This window comes from Drosophila hydei, unplaced genomic scaffold (genome assembly GCF_003285905.1).
Source record: "Drosophila hydei strain 15085-1641.00,03,60 unplaced genomic scaffold, DhydRS2 tig00000001-arrow-pilon, whole genome shotgun sequence".
NCBI lineage: Eukaryota > Metazoa > Arthropoda > Insecta > Diptera > Drosophilidae > Drosophila > Drosophila hydei.
Genome location: NW_022045643.1, coordinates 4,580,013 through 4,601,520, shown reverse-complemented (window position 1 = coordinate 4,601,520; position 21,508 = coordinate 4,580,013). Strand labels below are relative to the sequence as shown.

The following is a 21,508-nucleotide window of genomic DNA, read 5'->3' as shown; positions in this document are numbered from 1 at the left end:
CGTAATTAAGCCAAAGAAGAATAACATAGGTGTATTAACCCAATGCAGTGAGGACTATCGCAGAGTTATAGACCACTTTACTAAGCTGGAATTGGAGTTCCACTGCTACCAGCTTAAGGAGGACAAACCATATAGAGTCGTGTTCAAAGGGCTTCACTCCAGCACTGATACAACACTAATTAAAAAGGAATTGGAAACCAAAGGCCACACAATTACAAATGTGCACAACCCACTGAGCCGTATGGACAAAACACCGCTAAATATATTTTTTGTTGACGTGGCTCAGGCCCCCAACAACAAAGAAATTTTGGACATTCGAGTTGTCTGCAGGCAACGCTGCACAGTGGAACTGCCAAGAAGATACAACGACCTGACACAATGCCATCGCTGTCAAGAATTTGGACACACACAACGCTACTGCCACAAAGCTCCCAGATGTGTGCGTTGCGCCGGGAAACACGCATCCAAAGACTGCACCCGCGAAAAGGACCAGGCACCAACTTGTGTGCACTGTGAGTTACAGCACCCAGCCAACTATAAGGGCTGCCAAGTATACAAGCGGTTGCGCAAATTGCAATCCCCAGCACAAAAAAGGAGTCCCACACAAACACCGTCTACGGGTCCGAGTACTGCTTCCGAAATTACAAGGCCCCGGAGCATTACCCAAGCCACGAGCTTTGCAACGCCTATTAGTGGTGTTTCTTACGCACAGGCCGCTAGAGGTGGACCGTCAAATAAGAATACCACAAGTGACACTTTGTTCACTGAAATGCTTCAGCAACAACAACGTCAGTTTGACGCAATTAATGCCGAGCTCAAAGCGATGCGAGAAGTACAATCCCAACAAGCAACCATGCTAAACAGTTTAATGGCCATCATAACCAAGCTTGCCTACAAATAATGGCTTTACGTGTGGGTATCTGGAACGCCAATGGCCTGAGAAACAAGACTCAGGAACTGGCTGCGTTTCTCTCACAAGAAAACATAGATATAATGTTAATAACAGAAACTCATGAGTGCCCCACTACACAAATTTTCGGATACGAACACTATCAGGCTCATGGTGAAGGAGCAAACTGCTTTGGTGGATCCTCAATCCTCATACGAGCAACAATACCGCATACACCTTTACTGCCAATTTGCAACGCAACAATGCAGGTCTCAGCCATCACCCTGCCTACGTCTATTGGAGCGATCGAAGTTGCGTCAATTTATCTTCCGCCAAACACTGGTCTGTGTGATCATCACATGGAACAGGTTCTAGGCCAAAGGTTGAATAAGACCCTCATCGGCGGCGACTGGAATGGATGGCACCCATTTTGGGGAAGCAATAGTGCGAATCGTCGCGGAGAAGTCATATTTGAGGCGATTCAAAACTTACAATTCAGCATATTGGCGACTGGAGCCCCCACCCGTTACCCAATTAATGGACACAGGCCCTCGGCAATCGACTTCGCTGTCTACAAAGGCATCTGTGACCGGCAATTGACCATTGAAGAATCCTTGGACCTATCCTCTGACCACCTGCCACTAATAGTCACAATCCACGCGCAGCCACAGCCCTTGCCCATTAGGAAACAACTACTGCCAGCAGGATCAGATTTAGGAGTCTTTAGGCGCGAGCTCCATTACTCTTTGCACATAGAAATGGAACTTAACACTCCTGAAGACGTGGACTACGCAGCAAACAAACTGCAGGAAGAAATAGTCAAAGCTGCGCACCAAGCCGCCCCACCATCTTGCCAAACAAGACAACAGTCTCCGTACAACATCCCCCTCACCTTGGAGGCCCAACACCTACTAATACACAAAAGATGGGCCAGGAGACGCTGGTTAAGATTACGCACGCCTGATGCCAAATCCATGTACAACGAAGCCACGAGGCATCTTAAAGCTGCTCTCGCCCTGCTTCAAAAGAGGTGTATCAGCGATGCGCTGGTACGAGCTGAATCGCCCACTGACGCAGAGTTTCAATTATGGAAATTTACAAGAAAGCTCAAACGGCAGCCAATACGACGTCATCCCATTCGGAGCATTTCTGGTTCCTGGCACATTGGAGACGAAGCTCAAGCTGAGGCTTTTGCAAACCACCTTCAAGACCAATTCACGCCGGTGATTACCGCAGAGGCCTCAGAAATCGAAGCAACAGAAGACATCGTTCTCTCGCCCCTCCCAGCTGAAGACCAGATAACTGGATGTACAAAAGAAGAGGTTCTTGAACACATCAGAAGAGTGAAGGCAAAAAAATCCCCTGGATATGATCTAATAAACGGCAGAGTCCTTAGAGCACTGCCTGACTCCACCATAGACTACATAACTATGGTGTACAACGCCATGCTCCGCATCCGGCACTTTCCAGCCTGCTGGAAGCGCGCCGTGATTGTGATGATTCCTAAGCCTGGCAAACCCGTGGGAGAAATTGAGTCGTACAGACCAATTAGCCTGTTGCCAGTACTCTCCAAAATATTCGAAAGAATATTTCTGGAACGAGTACTGACACATCTGGGACGCCAGGAGGCCATTCCAAACCATCAGTTTGGCTTCAGGAGACAGCATGGAACACCGGAACAGGTTCACAGAGTTGTGCACCATATCCTTGGAGCCTTTGAAGAAAAGATGTACTGCTCTGCCGTCTTTTTAGACATCAAACAGGCGTTTGATCGAGTTTGGCACCTGGGACTGCTGCAGAAAGTGAGGACCACCCTTCCAGCCCCATTTTTCGCGTTGCTATCCTCATACCTTATTGGAAGAACCTTCCAAGTGTCAAGGGGGCAAACAGTATCCTTGACTAGACCAATTATGGCTGGAGTACCACAGGGTAGTGTTCTAGGCCCAACACTTTATACTTTATTCACAGGAGATATGCCAACTCCCGAGCCAAATATAGGAAGTACAGATGCAGTACTCATAGCGACCTATGCAGATGACACCGCCATCTTATCACGTCACGTATCTGCGCAAGAAGCTTCAGACTCACTACAAAAATATCTGGACTCTTTCGGACGCTGGGCAAAACGGTGGTGTATCACCATTAATGCACAAAAGTCTGTACATACTACCTTCGCCACTAGAAGAGGAGATTGCCCAAGCGTTGCATTGGGGCCCACTATTCCCAAAGCCTCAAAAGTAAAGTACCTTGGTATCACTCTTGACAGAAGGCTGACTTTTAAAGCGCACATAAGTCAAGTAACCTCAAAATGCAAAAGCAAGCTAAAAACCCTCGACTGGATGCTGAGAGCTTCAAGCAAGTTGTCTTACAGCAGCAAGGCCGCCATCTACAAGGCAATAGTTGTCCCAACCTTCGTATATGGTATCTCTCTATGGGGCTCCTCGGCGAAGACTACAAGGAACAAAATTCAGACCCTGCAGAATAAAGCACTACGCAGATGGACTGGAGCCAGCTGGTTTGTAAGAAACTCAGTCTTACATAGGGATTTAGCAATTCCCACAGTTGCTGAACTCATTGGGCGACACAGTTCAAGATACGCGGACAGACTTGCAGCGCATCCTAACCATCTCGCAAGCAACCTGGCTATAAACAACAATAGGCGAAGACTGAAGAGATTGCATCCTCTAGACAATATTAGAACTAATTAAGATAGTAGCTACAAGTGCAGAATAATTGGCATATCTGCCCTCCCATTAGTTAAGGTTTAGAGCTAAATGCGCTATAGAGTCTAAGACAATAAGCTGCAACAAAATAAAGAAATAAAAACGAAAAAAAAAAAAAAAAAAAAAATATTTTAACATATCTTAAATTATAATAATAATTTTTAAATATATATATATATATATGATATACATAAAAAATATTAAATATATATTAATATGATTTATATAAATATATTTAATGAAAATACTCATAAGAAATATTATAATTATTATGAAGCTGATAATTGTGATCATGATTGTAATGATGATCGATGAGCGTAATTTTTATAATTTTAATAAAATGGCTGATGATCAAATAAGAATAATGTTAATGATCTTGGTACTACTGATAACGATTATGTAGCTGATGATGATTATAATAGTTTTAGTAATAAGCAAGTTCTTAATGATGAAGATAAAAATTATAATTAAAAATATGATAATGCTAAAAGTATTTATAAATATATATTTAACTGTAGTAATAATCAACATGAGGCTGTTGATGAAGGAAATAATGATAGTTTTAGTATTAAACAAGATGGTAAATTATTCAATGATAATGATGACGATATAATAGTCGAGCTTCATTTTCTAGGCAAGCCTCATCTAGGCAGCTTAAATTTATAGATAATAATTTATTGTATTGCGATTGTAAGTACACAAAAATTGCTATTTAATATAAGATTATTTTAAAATTAGAATTTAAATACGTCCATTGCTGCTATCCAAGCTTCAGCAAGTTAAATAACCAACTAAGTTTTCAATCTTACTCAACAACAAACATAAAATGGGAAAAAACCTTTTTAAATCGTGTCGCGGCTGACGTGTTCGGTGTCATGTCTTTAGCAGCTCCAAGTTGTCGACTCTATTATCTTATGCAGAGGTATGGCAGGTGAAGCCAGCGTGCCATCTACAAGACCGCATTGTCAGAGCTTACACTTGCCACAGAGACACCCACACACACACACAAAGTCGCATTTGTTGATGTCGAAAAATGCAATTTTTAAATTTCCATTAATTTCGCGCTGTCGAGTTTTGTAAAATGTCACTTGTGAATTCAAAGCGTTCCATTGAAGGCACTCGCACAGCGTATAGGCGTGGCAGAGCATGCTTGTTATTGTTGTGCAGGCGACCAGCAGCGGCGGCAGCGGCAACAACAATGCTTGCAACGAGGCGTATAACTTGCCCAGGTGAAGGCTGTAGAAGAATTCCCATCTAAGTGACTGACTGACTGACTGACTGATGTGCGTGTGTATGTATGTGGAGTGGCTGCTATGGCACCTGCAACTGCACTTGCCGAGCCAGCCCAGACAGCCAGCCTCCAGGCATGCCAGGCAGCAACCGGCAGCAACTAACAAACGATTCTTTCTTTCCTATTCTCGTTCTTCTTTTTATCTCGCTTTTTCTGTTCCTTTTTAATGACATACATGAACAAGGCGTGGACTTGAGTCTGCGAGCACACTTATGCACACCCCCAGCCTCCCCAACTGGCACGCCCAGTTTGTAGCACTGTTAGGTGGTCATATGATAGGGTCTTCCGTCAAGGAGCGTAGTACTATTTTAGTCGCCTTCACTTGATGCTGAACAAGCGAACTTACACGACAACGTGACATTTAATTCAAAATGGGTTTTGTGTTTTTTTTTCCTTTACCGCCGCTTGTTAACAGAGAGAAGCAAGAAAAAACTGGTTGAGTGGGGGCTTCATGTGAACAACTGTGATAACTTTTCGCTTAAAAGCAGAGAGAAAAACGCATGAGACATGAATGCTGTGGCCTTTGGCATATAAACGGACAGCGAAACCACACAAATTACCATCTAATGAAATACGTAATCGAACTTTCGATTTGATAGTTTCATTATGCAATCCAGCAGCTGCATTAGCCACTCGCAAATTATTAATGGAAAAGTAAAAGTAAACAAACAGATAAAACTACAATCGGTTGGGCATTATTTAACTTAAATTTATTGATCCAAATGTGACAATGTAGACAAAAGACTGAAGACATTTTAGTATTACTCGTCGGGCTCGTCCTCTTCTTCGTCGCCCTCGGCGGGGCCTGCCTCGCCGCCCTCTTCCTCCTCGACCATTTCCTCGGACGAGCTGACCTCCTCGATGGGCTCGATCTCGGAAGCCAGGTCCTCTTCGTAGTCACTAATTGCGGCCAGCTCCTCCATGCACTTATCATAGCTCTCATCGAAGCGTATGGTCTCGTTGAGCGAGACCACCTCTATATCCTGGTCAGGTGGCAAAAGCATCGGCGCCGTGCCCGGTGGGCATTCGGTGATGTTACGTATACGCAGCGTGTGTATGTGAAAGATTGCCGAACGATTGGATTCGAGCAGTATCTGGTGAAAGACGCTCAGCAGACGATCCATATTGCCAAACATGCGCACCGAGGCACTTTTTGGATCGTCGCCCTCCTCGAGTATGCGGCCCACAATGTGATGGCGATAGGGATCCATCAGATAGATGAATTCACCCTTCTTCCATATCGAATACATTTGATTGTTGATCTGAAAGATGATGTAGTCGTTCTCGTCAATCGCCTTCTCCAGCATCAAATGGAAATCGTTGTACTTGTACATGGGCACACACTTCCACCAGCCCTCGAAGACGTTTGGTGTGAGCATCACCTCGGCCACAAATTGACCCATGCGCACCTGGCGCGGAAACGTATCCAAGTCCATCGGCTGATTAATATCTGTGCATGGCTCCCAGCAGTTCTTGCACATGTTGACGCCATAGCAGAGGACTTTATCGTAGGTCTTCATATCCCAGGTGGCCGGATGATCGATCTTGGAGGCCAATGCCGTGGCCACAGACACTGGCAGTGCGCTGCGATTACGCAGCGCATCCTTTGGATTTAGCGTCAAGTGCAGATTCGACTTCAGATAGCCATAGTCGGAGGCAATCACATCGAATTCGCTCATCCGTGGCCCGAACTCACGCTCCTGGCTGAAGCCTTGCTCGCCGGGCGTCACCAGCCGCACAACCAACATGTCGCGCAACGTAAACTTGCTGTTCTTATCCAGATTGCATTCCTCGCGTATCAAATGTATGACATTGTCAATGGAACGCATGGCCAGCAGTATTGGATAGCCGCCTTCCGAATTTAATTTCAGCGTGTCCTTCTCCCGTCCATTCAAATCGAGCACCATCCAAACGCCAGTATCCTTCCATATCAGCAAATACGTACTGTTTGCGTAGAAGAGACCGATGGTGTGCTTCTTAAAGAAGGCGGATAGAATGCGTCGGATATTTTTGAGTTTATTCTTGATGCCGTACACTTCGAAGGGTGCATCTAGCTCGATGGCGAACTCAATGTCGTTTATCTTAAAATGTCGCGTAACCAACTGCTCGTTGGCATCATAGACTTCTGGATAGCGATTGGCGTTGGGCTCCTCCAAGCCCTCCGAATCGTTGAACAGCACCTGCCCCTCGTTAATCACCTGATCAACCAGCTCCGGTGACCACTCGTTACGTCTGGTAAAGTAAGTGGCCGTAAATGCTTTCAAAAGTGCAGCATAACGGATGGCATCCCCATTCGGTAAGCCTTGCTTTATGGGCACCGAACCGTAAACAAGGCCCAACGGGAAGCCCAATGATCTGTCATGAAACTCGCGCTGCAGAGCCTTGCACTCCTTGGGATCGAAGGGGCGCACATAGGGCTCATCGTGTGCGCCGTAGATGCGGCAATGTTCCAGGCAACACGGGTCCCGTTCATAGTAACCAACTGATCTTGAGAAGCTGCAAGTATACAAAAAGAATTGAAGCTACGACGAGGAAGAGTTAATTCCATTCTGTGCTCACGTTGGCTCGCAGCGTACGGGCGGACAGCAGCAGCAGTTGCCTCCTTTCATGCGCTTCTTGCTACTCATTTCGTTATCTTAACTTTAAAAATTTTAAGCTTAGCTCAATTCAAATAAATTCATAGCACTGTCAGCTTGTGTGACAACAAAATGAATATCTCCGATACTTTCGGACTGACAAATGTGTAAAAAACGAGTGGAAAGTATGTGACTAGTTGATGACACGTTCAGAAGTCAGGAAGTCTGTAACTAAGTTTATTTGTTATGCATTTATTATTTACTTAGTTTAAAAATCCAATTAGAAATTTGTAATTTGCTGAAGCTTTTCTTAATTTCCTTTTCCTTCTAAAGCAGCTAATTATATCAACAACAGTTAATTAAACAAGCGCCTAAAATGTTGACAAACTTGTGATTCGTCAGCCATTTGTAGCACCTGCAACTGTACCCCACTGTGCCCACCTGTGCCCACCTGTGCCGACTGCCATTCGCATGCCTGTGAGCTGTGCTATAGATATTTTGTGCTACATCTTCAACGTCGCCCTCGACCGTTGTTTTCATTACACAAATTGCGCTGAATCACAACAAAAATTTCATTTCCCGCATACATATAGCAAACTTATGATAATTTTTTAGAGAGGGGCGAGAGAGCGTGTGTCTGGAGAAAAGAAATTTTGTGTGCTGTGAGTTTTACGACAGAGCAAAGTTAATTTCTTAGCGCAGCAGTGGCAACTAACAGTTAACAGCCAGGCCAGATAACACGAGACAACAGTTAAATGTAATTGGAAAGCTCATCAAGTGCCGTTGTGGTTGCTCCTGGCTGTTGCCACTTCAGCTGCGCGCAGAAGTATGCAAAAGATTTTGTTTGTGCTTTGCTTATTTTGTGCGGTTTATTGAAAACGAAGCCGCACGCTGCGTATACGTAACGTGCTGTCAATGGCTAGCAACAGTGCTTAGCTAAGCTGCTTTGCGCTGAGCTGCCTCCCCTTCATTTACGAGCTGGCACTTTATTGTCCTTTTGTTTTTGGCTGGCAGCCACGTAATTGGCTTAGTCAGTCAGAGTGTGTACAGCAAGTCAGGTGAAGTGGGCGGCGGTGCGCTGGGCGCGGTGGGTGCAGCGTGCAGTCAGCCATTGCTATTAACAATTTCCTGTGAATGTGTGAGTGTGTGTGTGTGTGTGAGGTTTTTATTTCGTGTCATCCAATCAGCCGCAATACGAGATACTTCAGTCACATGTGCAGATTGATTCCCCGAGCTGCCATCAAAGCCGTTTTCGACTTTATTTTTGTTTAGCTTCGGTTTATTTTTTTGGTTTTGTGCTTTTTTGGTTTTTGTATTCGTTTCATTTAATTTATTTGCTGCTGGTCTAGCTGTTTTTCTGGCCATTTGCTTAGGCCACTCGCGGCCAGTCGTTTCCTTCTTGGCATTGTGCAATAAATTTACACAAAATCGTAAATTTTAAACACTTCATTTAACAGCGGCGAGAACACGAAGCGAAATGAAATGAAATGAAATCGCTTAACGATTATCGCCCACGACAAGGCGATGTCTGTCTGTCTGTGCGTGTGTATGTGTGTGTGATTTCTTGGTGTGTAACCACCAAGTGCTTCAAGTGCTGCTGGCCACTGCCATCAGAGTTTTCCCATTTTCTTTAAATTTTTCGCTGGGCAATTCCCAAGCGAGCGAACTGTTCTTCTTTTATTTTTCTTCTTCTTCTTCGTTGACTGCAACAAGAGTGCACTTCCACTTAGGGCTTTGCCCATGAATTTTCACGAATGTTGTCTGCCAAACCAAGCTCTAAGACCCAACAACAAGCCAGCTCCTTCCTCCGTCCGCCCGCCCACCTGCACGCCTGCCTGGCTGTCTGGGGCTGTCTGCCTGTTTGGTTCAGTGCTCAATAATGATTTCCATTGCGAATTATTTGCATTTCCCCGAACTCATTATGTTTGCATTGTGTAAAATTCAGCTACGTCTACGACTCTCGATTCTCGCTGTGACTTCAGAGCTCTGATTGTGCCGAGCGCCTGCCAGGTGTGCCTGCTGCTTGCCATTTCAAAAGATGCCAAAATACATTTGTGTTTAGCATTACATTGATTATATATTAAATATACTCTTCCTTACAGTATACACAGCTTTATATATCAGTCTAGCTACCACTTTCAATCTAGCTGTAGTATAATTTAATGTGGGATCTTCGACTTCGACTCACATCAAGAACTGTTTGCTCTCTCATTACAAATACCCTACACTCGGTAGAGTATTTGAAAATCGTTTCGTTTTCGAGCATGACATAAATAATTCCAGAATTATTTGGTTTTATGCTGCAGTTGAAATGCTATTAACATTTCCCTTTCCTCATAAAATAAACGCAATTATTTATGCATATTTACGTAAAATTGTGGGAAATATCATATTAAAAGCGGGCAGGCCGCAATCGTTTTCCCATTTCTCTCTCTCTCTCTCTCTCTCTCTCTCTCTCTCTCTCTCTCTCTCTCTCTCTCTCTCTCTCTCTCTCTCTCTCTCTCTCTCTCTCTCTCTCTCTTTTGCTATCTTCCTCCAACTCAGTTGCTGCTGCATTTTCATTTTATTTCGTTTCATTGCGTTTCATTTTGTTTTCGTTGCGTTGCGTTTCGTTTCGTTTATTACATGTCAAGCGTCAATGAATGTCAGTTTGACAGTTCATAAGACAAATACGACAATGGGTGTGGTGTGAGTGCCAGGACGTACCTGGCTTCACACACACACACACACACACACACACACGTCTAGCCATGCAGAGGCATTCGCGGGGGCAGAGCAATGTGGTTCTGGCGCTTGTGACAGCCAGGTAACATTTGCGGACATTAACGTCAACGTGCAGCGGCATGCCACATATGAGAGACGTGCACAGGCCACGCCCCCACATCCCACACACACACTCAAGCGCATATGCTGTGAAGCAGACGCCGCTTGCATCTTGAATAATGTGCAAAGTGCGAGGCAGCCGCAGCCGCAGCCCCAGCCCCAGCCACAGCTGAAGATTGGCAATTCTTGAGTACGTGTAAGTGGCCTAAGGATGTTGCATACGCTGCTGCTGCTGCTGCCACGGCAGCCGTTGTCCTGTTTTGGAAGGACATGTGCGACGTCGTTTTTGCCTGTCAACTTATTGGCCCAGGAGCTTCTACTTTTCGCACTTTAAACAATTCCATAGCGAACGCTTGAAAATTGAAAATCAGATAAATATGTGAGCAGCTGTCGCTGTCTTTAATAGACGCTGTCAAGGATTGAGTGTGTGTGTGTGGTGTGATGGGTGTGGCTGGCATTGACAGCTAGCTCGCAGCACACTTTGAAAACTTTCAACGCATTGTCATAAATCATTTTGCGGCAAACAAGTTGTATGGAAGTTGGACACGCCTTTTTGCCCCTACAACACGCCTCCCACCTACACACACAGAGAATATCTTTTGTTAGGCATTTGAAGTGGGGCAGCAACTGTCTGAGTTACATGCAGAAATGTCAAAGTTGAGTTCACGATTTGTTGTTGTTGTTGTTGTTGTTGTTGTTGTTGGCGGTGGTGGCAGCCTGTCATGTTCTGGTCTGCTCAGTGCATGGACATAAGTCAGAACAGTGCTTCGAGCCATACCTGAAGTGGCAGTGCTGCTGCTGCGCTTTTTGCCAGCTGCCCTTAGCTTCCATTATTATCAACGTGGACAGCATATTTTTTATTTTCAATCAGGCAACTGCTTGAGTTACTCCAGAGAATAATAGCCTGTCTATTGCTAGCTCAAATTACGTATACGTCCAGCTTTTCTTCCACTTATTATTTTTTATTTATTTCTTGCCCCAATATATTGTTGTTCTTAGACATGGTTATTGTTATAAATAAATGTATGTATATACTCTTTTGTGTACTTTAGTTTTATAGTTCTTGTGCTTGTGCGCCTGGCTCTTGTTACTTATTTTTGGAGTGACTGCTGAGAGGGTTTACAATTTCTAGCACTCAATTGCGAACCGGCTGCCGTTGAGTGTTTGGCTCGAGGGCGGGCGCTAAGCGGCGGTGGCGACGGCGGCGGCATTGTGTTTGGCAACATGAGATTTTGATGTAAGCGTGACGCTGCCATATGTGCAAAATGTTGTAAGTGTTTCAGGCTGTGTTAGATTTTTAATATATTGCAAATACAGCAGAGCTGTCCATATGACTTTAACTTAAAAATATTGCCAAATTGTGAAGTCTGACGTGACTCGCCTTTTGAAAGTCACTCGACACCAGCTGCTGTCCTAATCAAAAATTCACATCTTTTTGTTATTAAATTTTGCACATATTTACGGGGGAGTTGGCATAAATGATTTCTTTTCGCTTTGCAATCAAACAAATTACATTTTTGAAGCAAATATATTAAATTTTATAGAAGAGTATTTTACTATTTTCTATCTTTCTTTATCCCTCTCTCTCATTCCATCTCTCTCTGTCTTCATATTTCATGGGGTCTTTTTTTGTTCTGGACTCTTTCTCTGTGGCTCTCCCTATCTCGCTCTCTCTCTCTATCTCCTCAGTCTTGCTATCTCATTCTCTACTTATTAAATAGTATTCCTATCCTTCTCTCTCCCTCTCTCCCACATGTTTCTCTCTCTCGCCCTTACCCAGTCGATCCTTTTCTTTCTCTCGTTCTCTCATTCTCTCTCCTCCTCTCACTCTCTCATTCTTTCTTCCTCTATTCAGCTAACTCACTTTAATTATATATCTTTGTCTCTTCCTCGCTCGCTACCTTCACCCTGTTTTTCTATGCATTTTGTTCATCTCTCTGTGTCTCTATTACTCTGCCTATTTACTTACCTGTCTTTCTATCTCTCTCCATTTACCCCTGTCACGCTAATGCCAAAGTAGACCTCTTCTTCACACTTATCCCATCTTAGCTCTGTCATATATTTCTATATATGACATTTGTGGGGTCTTTCTCCATCTCTCGATCTACCTGTATCCTTCATGTATTACTCACACAGAGTGCACTTGCCTCACTGTTCCGCCTTAGTTAATTAAGCAGCCATTTTTCAATTCCTTTTTTGCCACAAAATATGAGGAAGAGGAAGAAAATGTCTGCGAGAGCCGAGCCAATGTCTGATTACTGGCAACGACTTCCGTTTTTTAATATTTATAATCCACTGTAATTAAGACAAGAGCCAAGCACCGCAAGAGTCGCGAGCAAAAAACGAACAAATATAAAAACCGTAGCAATAATTACCAGAATTTTTATGGCACAGCCACAGCAACAACAACAACAACAACAACAATGGCTGTGGCAGCACTGGCAATGGCAATAAGGAGCATTATGAAGGATTCATGTTCTGGTTTTACATTTGGATCTAGCGATATATACAAAAATGAAAAAGTAACTGCCATGTTGGAATATAAATGCGTAGCCGAGGCGAAATGTGTAATTAGTGGCAGTTAATAACTTTGGCGAGCTCTCACGCAGCGAGCAGCAGCAAACAGCACCGCACCACCTGCCGCCTTGTGGCAGATACTAAAGTGGCAGGCTGTCCGCCTTTCTTGCTTGCTTTACAGCGGGTGCTGCTTGTCGTAGGCGTGGCTATGGCATTAACTCAAAACTCAAACTGCAGACGCTGGCACGCACTCTTAATTAAATACAAAAGTGAAAATGACGCAAAGGCGGTTTTGGCGTACCGCGGCAAAAGCAGAACAGAGCAGAAAATAAAAAAAAAAATACAAAAAAAAAAGAAAAAAGGTCGAGCTTTGAGTATAAATTATGCAGGGCGAAAAACAAGAAACCGAAAAGTATTTTTAGTTGACCTGGAAAACCGCAAGAGCTGCGACAACCGCAGCATCCGCCTTCCCCTCACCCTTGGCTTGGGTTGGGACAAAAACCAGAGAACGTTGAAAAATGCGTCTTGGATTGAGATAAGTCGGCCAGAGCCAAGCACCCAGCCACCCAACCACCCAACCACTCAACCATCCACCTGCCCCGCCCACGGCACCACTCTATAACGCATTGAGTCTGTGTAATGTCCTTCGTTATTTTTGCACTAATTTGTGGTTTTCCTTTTTGCCTTTTAACGCACAACGAAATTAGCTTCATTATTGTAATTAACTTGGCCCAGTCCCATTGGCAACAAACACACACACACCTACTCACACACAGCTGCTGGTTGTATGCGATGTTGGCAGCGCTTTGTTAAATTTAGCAAATTAGTTCGAGTTCAGCAATCAGACCGTTGATTGACTTGATCAAACAGCAACTGGAAATGGGACTACGAGCCTTGCGGCATAATTGATGTCTAACCAAAATAGAAATAAAAATGCCGATAAAGCCGACTAGCGAATGCGCTGTTCAAATTAAAACCCTAAACTGCAGCAAGAAGTATGTGTTTAAATCTTTACTAGACCTTATCGTAGCTTTTTGCCAATTGTAGGGTATTTGAAATTCAATCAAAGAATAAACAAACTGTAATTTATTGTCTCACGTATTTGCATTGATTTTATCCAATACAGTCACTGCAGTAATCACAGTGACAATCACAGTCTCAGTCTCAGTCTCAATCTCAGTCTCAGTCTCAGTCTGTCTCTGTCTCTGTCTCTATCTCAATCTTAGTCTTATTTGTCTCTATTTCAGTCTCAGTTGACTATGTTCTAATCTCTGTTAGAGTCTCTGTTAGAGTCTCTTTTACAGTCCCAGTTACAGTCTCTTTTACAGTCCCTGTTACAGTCTTTGTTACAGTCTCTGTTACAGTCCCTGTTACAGTCTCTGTTACATTCTCTGTAGTCTCTGTTACCTGTCTCAGGAATCTCTGTTATTATCTCTATCTCTATTTCTGTCTCTGTCTCGTCACATTCTCAATTGCTTTCTTAAACTTAACTTTTTTTATTTCTTTATTTTGTTGCAGCTTATTGTCTTAGACTCTATAGCGCATTTAGCTCTAAACCTTAACTAATGGGAGGGCAGATATGCCAATTATTCTGCACTTGTAGCTACTATCTTAATTAGTTCTAATATTGTCTAGAGGATGCAATCTCTTCAGTCTTCGCCTATTGTTGTTTATAGCCAGGTTGCTTGCGAGATGGTTAGGATGCGCTGCAAGTCTGTCCGCGTATCTTGAACTGTGTCGCCCAATGAGTTCAGCAACTGTGGGAATTGCTAAATCCCTATGTAAGACTGAGTTTCTTACAAACCAGCTGGCTCCAGTCCATCTGCGTAGTGCTTTATTCTGCAGGGTCTGAATTTTGTTCCTTGTAGTCTTCGCCGAGGAGCCCCATAGAGAGATACCATATACGAAGGTTGGGACAACTATTGCCTTGTAGATGGCGGCCTTGCTGCTGTAAGACAACTTGCTTGAAGCTCTCAGCATCCAGTCGAGGGTTTTTAGCTTGCTTTTGCATTTTGAGGTTACTTGACTTATGTGCGCTTTAAAAGTCAGCCTTCTGTCAAGAGTGATACCAAGGTACTTTACTTTTGAGGCTTTGGGAATAGTGGGCCCCAATGCAACGCTTGGGCAATCTCCTCTTCTAGTGGCGAAGGTAGTATGTACAGACTTTTGTGCATTAATGGTGATACACCACCGTTTTGCCCAGCGTCCGAAAGAGTCCAGATATTTTTGTAGTGAGTCTGAAGCTTCTTGCGCAGATACGTGACGTGATAAGATGGCGGTGTCATCTGCATAGGTCGCTATGAGTACTGCATCTGTACTTCCTATATTTGGCTCGGGAGTTGGCATATCTCCTGTGAATAAAGTATAAAGTGTTGGGCCTAGAACACTACCCTGTGGTACTCCAGCCATAATTGGTCTAGTCAAGGATACTGTTTGCCCCCTTGACACTTGGAAGGTTCTTCCAATAAGGTATGAGGATAGCAACGCGAAAAATGGGGCTGGAAGGGTGGTCCTCACTTTCTGCAGCAGTCCCAGGTGCCAAACTCGATCAAACGCCTGTTTGATGTCTAAAAAGACGGCAGAGCAGTACATCTTTTCTTCAAAGGCTCCAAGGATATGGTGCACAACTCTGTGAACCTGTTCCGGTGTTCCATGCTGTCTCCTGAAGCCAAACTGATGGTTTGGAATGGCCTCCTGGCGTCCCAGATGTGTCAGTACTCGTTCCAGAAATATTCTTTCGAATATTTTGGAGAGTACTGGCAACAGGCTAATTGGTCTGTACGACTCAATTTCTCCCACGGGTTTGCCAGGCTTAGGAATCATCACAATCACGGCGCGCTTCCAGCAGGCTGGAAAGTGCCGGATGCGGAGCATGGCGTTGTACACCATAGTTATGTAGTCTATGGTGGAGTCAGGCAGTGCTCTAAGGACTCTGCCGTTTATTAGATCATATCCAGGGGATTTTTTTGCCTTCACTCTTCTGATGTGTTCAAGAACCTCTTCTTTTGTACATCCAGTTATCTGGTCTTCAGCTGGGAGGGGCGAGAGAACGATGTCTTCTGTTGCTTCGATTTCTGAGGCCTCTGCGGTAATCACCGGCGTGAATTGGTCTTGAAGGTGGTTTGCAAAAGCCTCAGCTTGAGCTTCGTCTCCAATGTGCCAGGAACCAGAAATGCTCCGAATGGGATGACGTCGTATTGGCTGCCGTTTGAGCTTTCTTGTAAATTTCCATAATTGAAACTCTGCGTCAGTGGGCGATTCAGCTCGTACCAGCGCATCGCTGATACACCTCTTTTGAAGCAGGGCGAGAGCAGCTTTAAGATGCCTCGTGGCTTCGTTGTACATGGATTTGGCATCAGGCGTGCGTAATCTTAACCAGCGTCTCCTGGCCCATCTTTTGTGTATTAGTAGGTGTTGGGCCTCCAAGGTGAGGGGGATGTTGTACGGAGACTGTTGTCTTGTTTGGCAAGATGGTGGGGCGGCTTGGTGCGCAGCTTTGACTATTTCTTCCTGCAGTTTGTTTGCTGCGTAGTCCACGTCTTCAGGAGTGTTAAGTTCCATTTCTATGTGCAAAGAGTAATGGAGCTCGCGCCTAAAGACTCCTAAATCTGATCCTGCTGGCAGTAGTTGTTTCCTAATGGGCAAGGGCTGTGGCTGCGCGTGGATTGTGACTATTAGTGGCAGGTGGTCAGAGGATAGGTCCAAGGATTCTTCAATGGTCAATTGCCGGTCACAGATGCCTTTGTAGACAGCGAAGTCGATTGCCGAGGGCCTGTGTCCATTAATTGGGTAACGGGTGGGGGCTCCAGTCGCCAATATGCTGAATTGTAAGTTTTGAATCGCCTCAAATATGACTTCTCCGCGACGATTCGCACTATTGCTTCCCCAAAATGGGTGCCATCCATTCCAGTCGCCGCCGATGAGGGTCTTATTCAACCTTTGGCCTAGAACCTGTTCCATGTGATGATCACACAGACCAGTGTTTGGCGGAAGATAAATTGACGCAACTTCGATCGCTCCAATAGACGTAGGCAGGGTGATGGCTGAGACCTGCATTGTTGCGTTGCAAATTGGCAGTAAAGGTGTATGCGGTATTGTTGCTCGTATGAGGATTGAGGATCCACCAAAGCAGTTTGCTCCTTCACCATGAGCCTGATAGTGTTCGTATCCGAAAATTTGTGTAGTGGGGCACTCATGAGTTTCTGTTATTAACATTATATCTATGTTTTCTTGTGAGAGAAACGCAGCCAGTTCCTGAGTCTTGTTTCTCAGGCCATTGGCGTTCCAGATACCCACACGTAAAGCCATTATTTGTAGGCAAGCTTGGTTATGATGGCCATTAAACTGTTTAGCATGGTTGCTTGTTGGGATTGTACTTCTCGCATCGCTTTGAGCTCGGCATTAATTGCGTCAAACTGACGTTGTTGTTGCTGAAGCATTTCAGTGAACAAAGTGTCACTTGTGGTATTCTTATTTGACGGTCCACCTCTAGCGGCCTGTGCGTAAGAAACACCACTAATAGGCGTTGCAAAGCTCGTGGCTTGGGTAATGCTCCGGGGCCTTGTAATTTCGGAAGCAGTACTCGGACCCGTAGACGGTGTTTGTGTGGGACTCCTTTTTTGTGCTGGGGATTGCAATTTGCGCAACCGCTTGTATACTTGGCAGCCCTTATAGTTGGCTGGGTGCTGTAACTCACAGTGCACACAAGTTGGTGCCTGGTCCTTTTCGCGGGTGCAGTCTTTGGATGCGTGTTTCCCGGCGCAACGCACACATCTGGGAGCTTTGTGGCAGTAGCGTTGTGTGTGTCCAAATTCTTGACAGCGATGGCATTGTGTCAGGTCGTTGTATCTTCTTGGCAGTTCCACTGTGCAGCGTTGCCTGCAGACAACTCGAATGTCCAAAATTTCTTTGTTGTTGGGGGCCTGAGCCACGTCAACAAAAAATATATTTAGCGGTGTTTTGTCCATACGGCTCAGTGGGTTGTGCACATTTGTAATTGTGTGGCCTTTGGTTTCCAATTCCTTTTTAATTAGTGTTGTATCAGTGCTGGAGTGAAGCCCTTTGAACACGACTCTATATGGTTTGTCCTCCTTAAGCTGGTAGCAGTGGAACTCCAATTCCAGCTTAGTAAAGTGGTCTATAACTCTGCGATAGTCCTCACTGCATTGGGTTAATACACCTATGTTATTCTTCTTTGGCTTAATTACGTATGATTTAGCATCAATTACTTTATCTATTATCTGTTGAAGTAGGGCCACAGACTTGATGTTTGGACACCATATGGGGGGCGGACGAGGTTTCGGAGTAGTTTGCTGGTCGGTCAATACTGGGGCTTCTGGAGCTACAGGTGATTCGCTGTAGTCTTCATCTTCTTCTACGAGCAGTGAAAATCGATTTTCTGATATTAATGCTGCATTGCTGGTGCTTGGTTCGTCGAAGATGAGCCTTTTCTTGATGGTTTTTGGTGAATTTGGCTGTTTACGTTTCGTGTTTTTGTTGTTAGTGATGCCTTGCACGGAGGCGATATCTATTTTTGAGTTTATTGGCATGATGGAGGCTTGCCTATTTGCCATCACAACGTTAAGCTGGGCTTGCATTTCTGCATTTACCTTTACAGCTGTAGCGAGGTTATTGACATTAGATGTCATCGCGGATTGTGCTTTTGAGTGCAGGCGCACTCGCGCCAAGCGACGAAATTTCGTAAATTGCAATTAAAGCAATTGAGTTACGCGGAAGCAAGCGATAAGAAAACGCTGCGTGTGCGGTTTTTGTTGCTGTTGCGTTGAAGAATGCACCGCAAAGTTCTATTTTTAGAACTCTGCAGCAGTAGAGCTTAAGCGAAGGCTGTTCGAATTCACGTCTTTACAGGTCGAACGACTGATCGCGATTGGTAAACTTAACTTAAAGAGAAAAGTTTTGTAACCCTAGCCTCAAACCTTTTTGCTGTTCTGTTTGTCCATCTGCCCACTCACAAAACTCATTAAAAGTCTTGAGTTTCCAATCAGACAAATGTTAACCTCCTTTGCAATTTGACATTTGGTAAAATCAAACCCACACTGCTGCCCCTGCCAGCACTTTGTCATTCCAATTTCATGTGTATGTTGCGTTAAACGTTGCTTGAATGGGGCACGGTCAACTTTTTGAGGCATTCAAGCAAAAATATGTCTTTCATTTTGGTTGGGCAATTCTCTTTAATGGCAACCCAAATCAAAATTCAATTCGTAAAATACCCCAGATACACGCACATACAACATGTGTGCAGCCGTGTGTGTGTGCGTCTCTGTTTCCGTTTCCGATTTGAGTTGCCTGCGCCACGTGGCTGACATGTTAAAAGCCTAAATAATTGCCCACATTTTATTGCAGTGTATGCCAAAGTATTAAATGTGTTTTCTATTCTAAAATTCAAGTTCTTCTCTTACTTTTTTATATTATGCAAAGCGAAAACCTTGCTCAACTTATCTTGTTTCTTTTTAGCCCTGTTCTATTAACTCGGCTGAAACCTTTTTCAATTCTAGTCCAGCAAATAGTTTAGCCGCTTATCCCTGGAGCATTTCACTTGGACTTGTGATTGCCCATTGTGTCTGTGTGTGTGTGTGTGCATAATATATGTAAATATATAGAAATTAACAAAGGGACCGCATGCCTGAATTATGGTTTGTTAAGTGGCTTATAAGTTTGACTGTTCCATTGCCTTTGGCTTTCACATGCATAATTTAAGATGTTTGCTCGACTGTAAAATGATATAGATGTATATATACATTCATTCTATGCATAAGGCAAGAATTAGAATTATGAATACATATTTTGTAAGCAGAATTTAGTCTGGCGTAACTCACTTCAAGCTGCTCCAAGCATTTATAACATGTTAAGCTTAAGCTTGATCACCTGCCACTCGTATTCCCGTTGTATCATCTGTCGAATTGTGTGCAATTTTATGATATCAATTTCTAGTCGCTTCTCTTCGTGCACTGACGATCCTCACTCTCGTCTCACACTCACGAACTGGCAATTTGAAGAGGCAAAGAATAAGACGCCTGCAATAAGTCTATAAGAGGTGTCAGCCTTACAGCAATACTAGGAATGAAGACTTTGAAAACAAACTCTATTATGCACTGTACAGTATTACATTATATTAAGCTAGGGATAAAGACGGACTTCTTCGCCTTCGACTAGGTAATTTTGCCTGTCTGGCGACTCAATTGAATTTTCCACTTTAAGCATCTTCAGCTGCCCAGTTGTTGTTGTTGTTGTTGTAAACGGCGTATCGCATTGAAGTTCTCATGAAGTGTTGAACTTAACTTGTTTCAATTGCTGCATAATTGATTGAGCCATTTGGTATCCCATTTCATGTGCCGCCAGCTGCTTGTTTACTGGCAACATTTGTTTAGTCTGTTGCGCCCGTCTCGGCTTACCTTAGTGGAACTTTATGGCACAGCAGGCGGACGCGCCAATGCCCTGCACACATTTGTCAGTATCCGTTCAACGCGCCAGCACATTGCCACGCGTGTGTTTACAAAAATAAAAATTATGATGAACAAAGGCGGCAACAGCAACAGCAATAGCAATAGCAACTGCCACAGCAACTGCAGCAGCAGCAGCAGCAGCAGCAACAGCAACAGCAACAACAACACCATGAACAACTATATTCGAGAGCGCTTGCAACGCATCTCATTGCTGCGATTGCATTTCAATTTGCATCGCTCGAATGCTGAGCAACGCAATTATAATCAATTTGCGTACAGCCAGGACTACGATTTGCGACAATACGTGAGTGGACCGTGACAATTTGCTGTCTGTGTGTGCCATGCGCGTCTCTGTGTGTGTGTGTGAGTTGGTTAATTGCCAACAACTGACCAAAAAGTTGCTGGCGCCAACAGACTTTAACTAAAGCAAACAGGCAACTGAACTTCAATCACATTGCATAAAGTTATTTGTGCTAGGCTTTAACTCGATTTAATTATTGCATTGCTATTGAATTCAATTTATTGCGCTTGAAAGTATGCTACAGTTTACTTGCCGCTTCTATAGGGCCAGCATCTTTGCCATTTTCGAACGAGTTTTCATTGTTATTGACAAACAAGCGACATTTTTGCGGTTGCAATTGTCGTCTGGTTGCTTGCTGCCTGGGGCAGCAGCAGCCCGTCTGTCCGTCTGTCGGCCTGCCCGCACCCTGTTTTACTGCCACGCCCTACATTGGACGTGTTGGGACACCGCTTAATTTCCGGCAATGCGAGTCACGTACGCTTTTCCTGCTTTTATATGCAGTGACATTTTCATTTTGTTTGGCTTTACACATACACACACATAGGTATGCACACGTAGCAGCCGCATGTCTTACAAAATGAACAAAATGGCGGCTGAGCTTATCTCACACATGTGTGCTTATGCCTGTGTGCGTGTGCGTGCGCGTGTGTCTGTTAGCCTTGCATGCAACGCGCCAAAAACTTTTTGTCAACTCATTTTGTTGCAATTTGCGCACAAAACTCGATTATTTTTAATTAAAACAACATTTGCCTGGCTCCGCACTGTGAATAAATGAAAAGAAGCGAAAGCCAACCTCATGGCCAAGTCGAAATGAAAGAGGAAGCAGAAGCAGAAGCAGAAGAAGAAGAAGCAGTCAGCTTTGCACACTTCTCAATCTGGGTCTATGCTTTTAATTATACGCTAACGATGCCGTCAACAGCGTTTT

The 21,508-nt window shown here is 44.2% G+C and overlaps 2 protein-coding genes across 16 annotated transcripts in view; one reads left to right on the top strand and one right to left on the bottom strand.

Annotated features, from left to right (window-relative positions):
- Positions 1–21,508, top strand: part of LOC111601742 (protein alan shepard) — a 150,520-nt gene that overhangs the window by 50,757 nt on the left and 78,255 nt on the right. The gene's annotated exons all lie outside the window — the stretch shown is intronic.
- LOC111601743 lies at positions 5,592–7,621 on the bottom strand. The gene is made up of 2 exons (XM_023318483.2): positions 7,463–7,621; positions 5,592–7,399 (listed from the first exon to the last, which is right to left on the bottom strand). The coding sequence occupies exons 1-2, from the start codon at positions 7,528–7,530 to the stop codon at positions 5,665–5,667; spliced, it is 1,803 nt and encodes a 600-aa protein (XP_023174251.2). The 5' UTR covers positions 7,531–7,621; the 3' UTR covers positions 5,592–5,664.

Bases quoted from the DNA above. Each gene is read 5' to 3' on its own strand.
- LOC111601743 (XM_023318483.2), bottom strand. From the start codon at position 7,530: ATGAGTAGCAAGAAGCGCATGAAAGGAGGCAACTGCTGCTGCTGTCCG. The intron at 7,400-7,462 runs GTGAGCACAGAA...GTATACTTGCAG, and splicing joins CCCGTACGCTGCGAGCCAAC to CTTCTCAAGATCAGTTGGTT.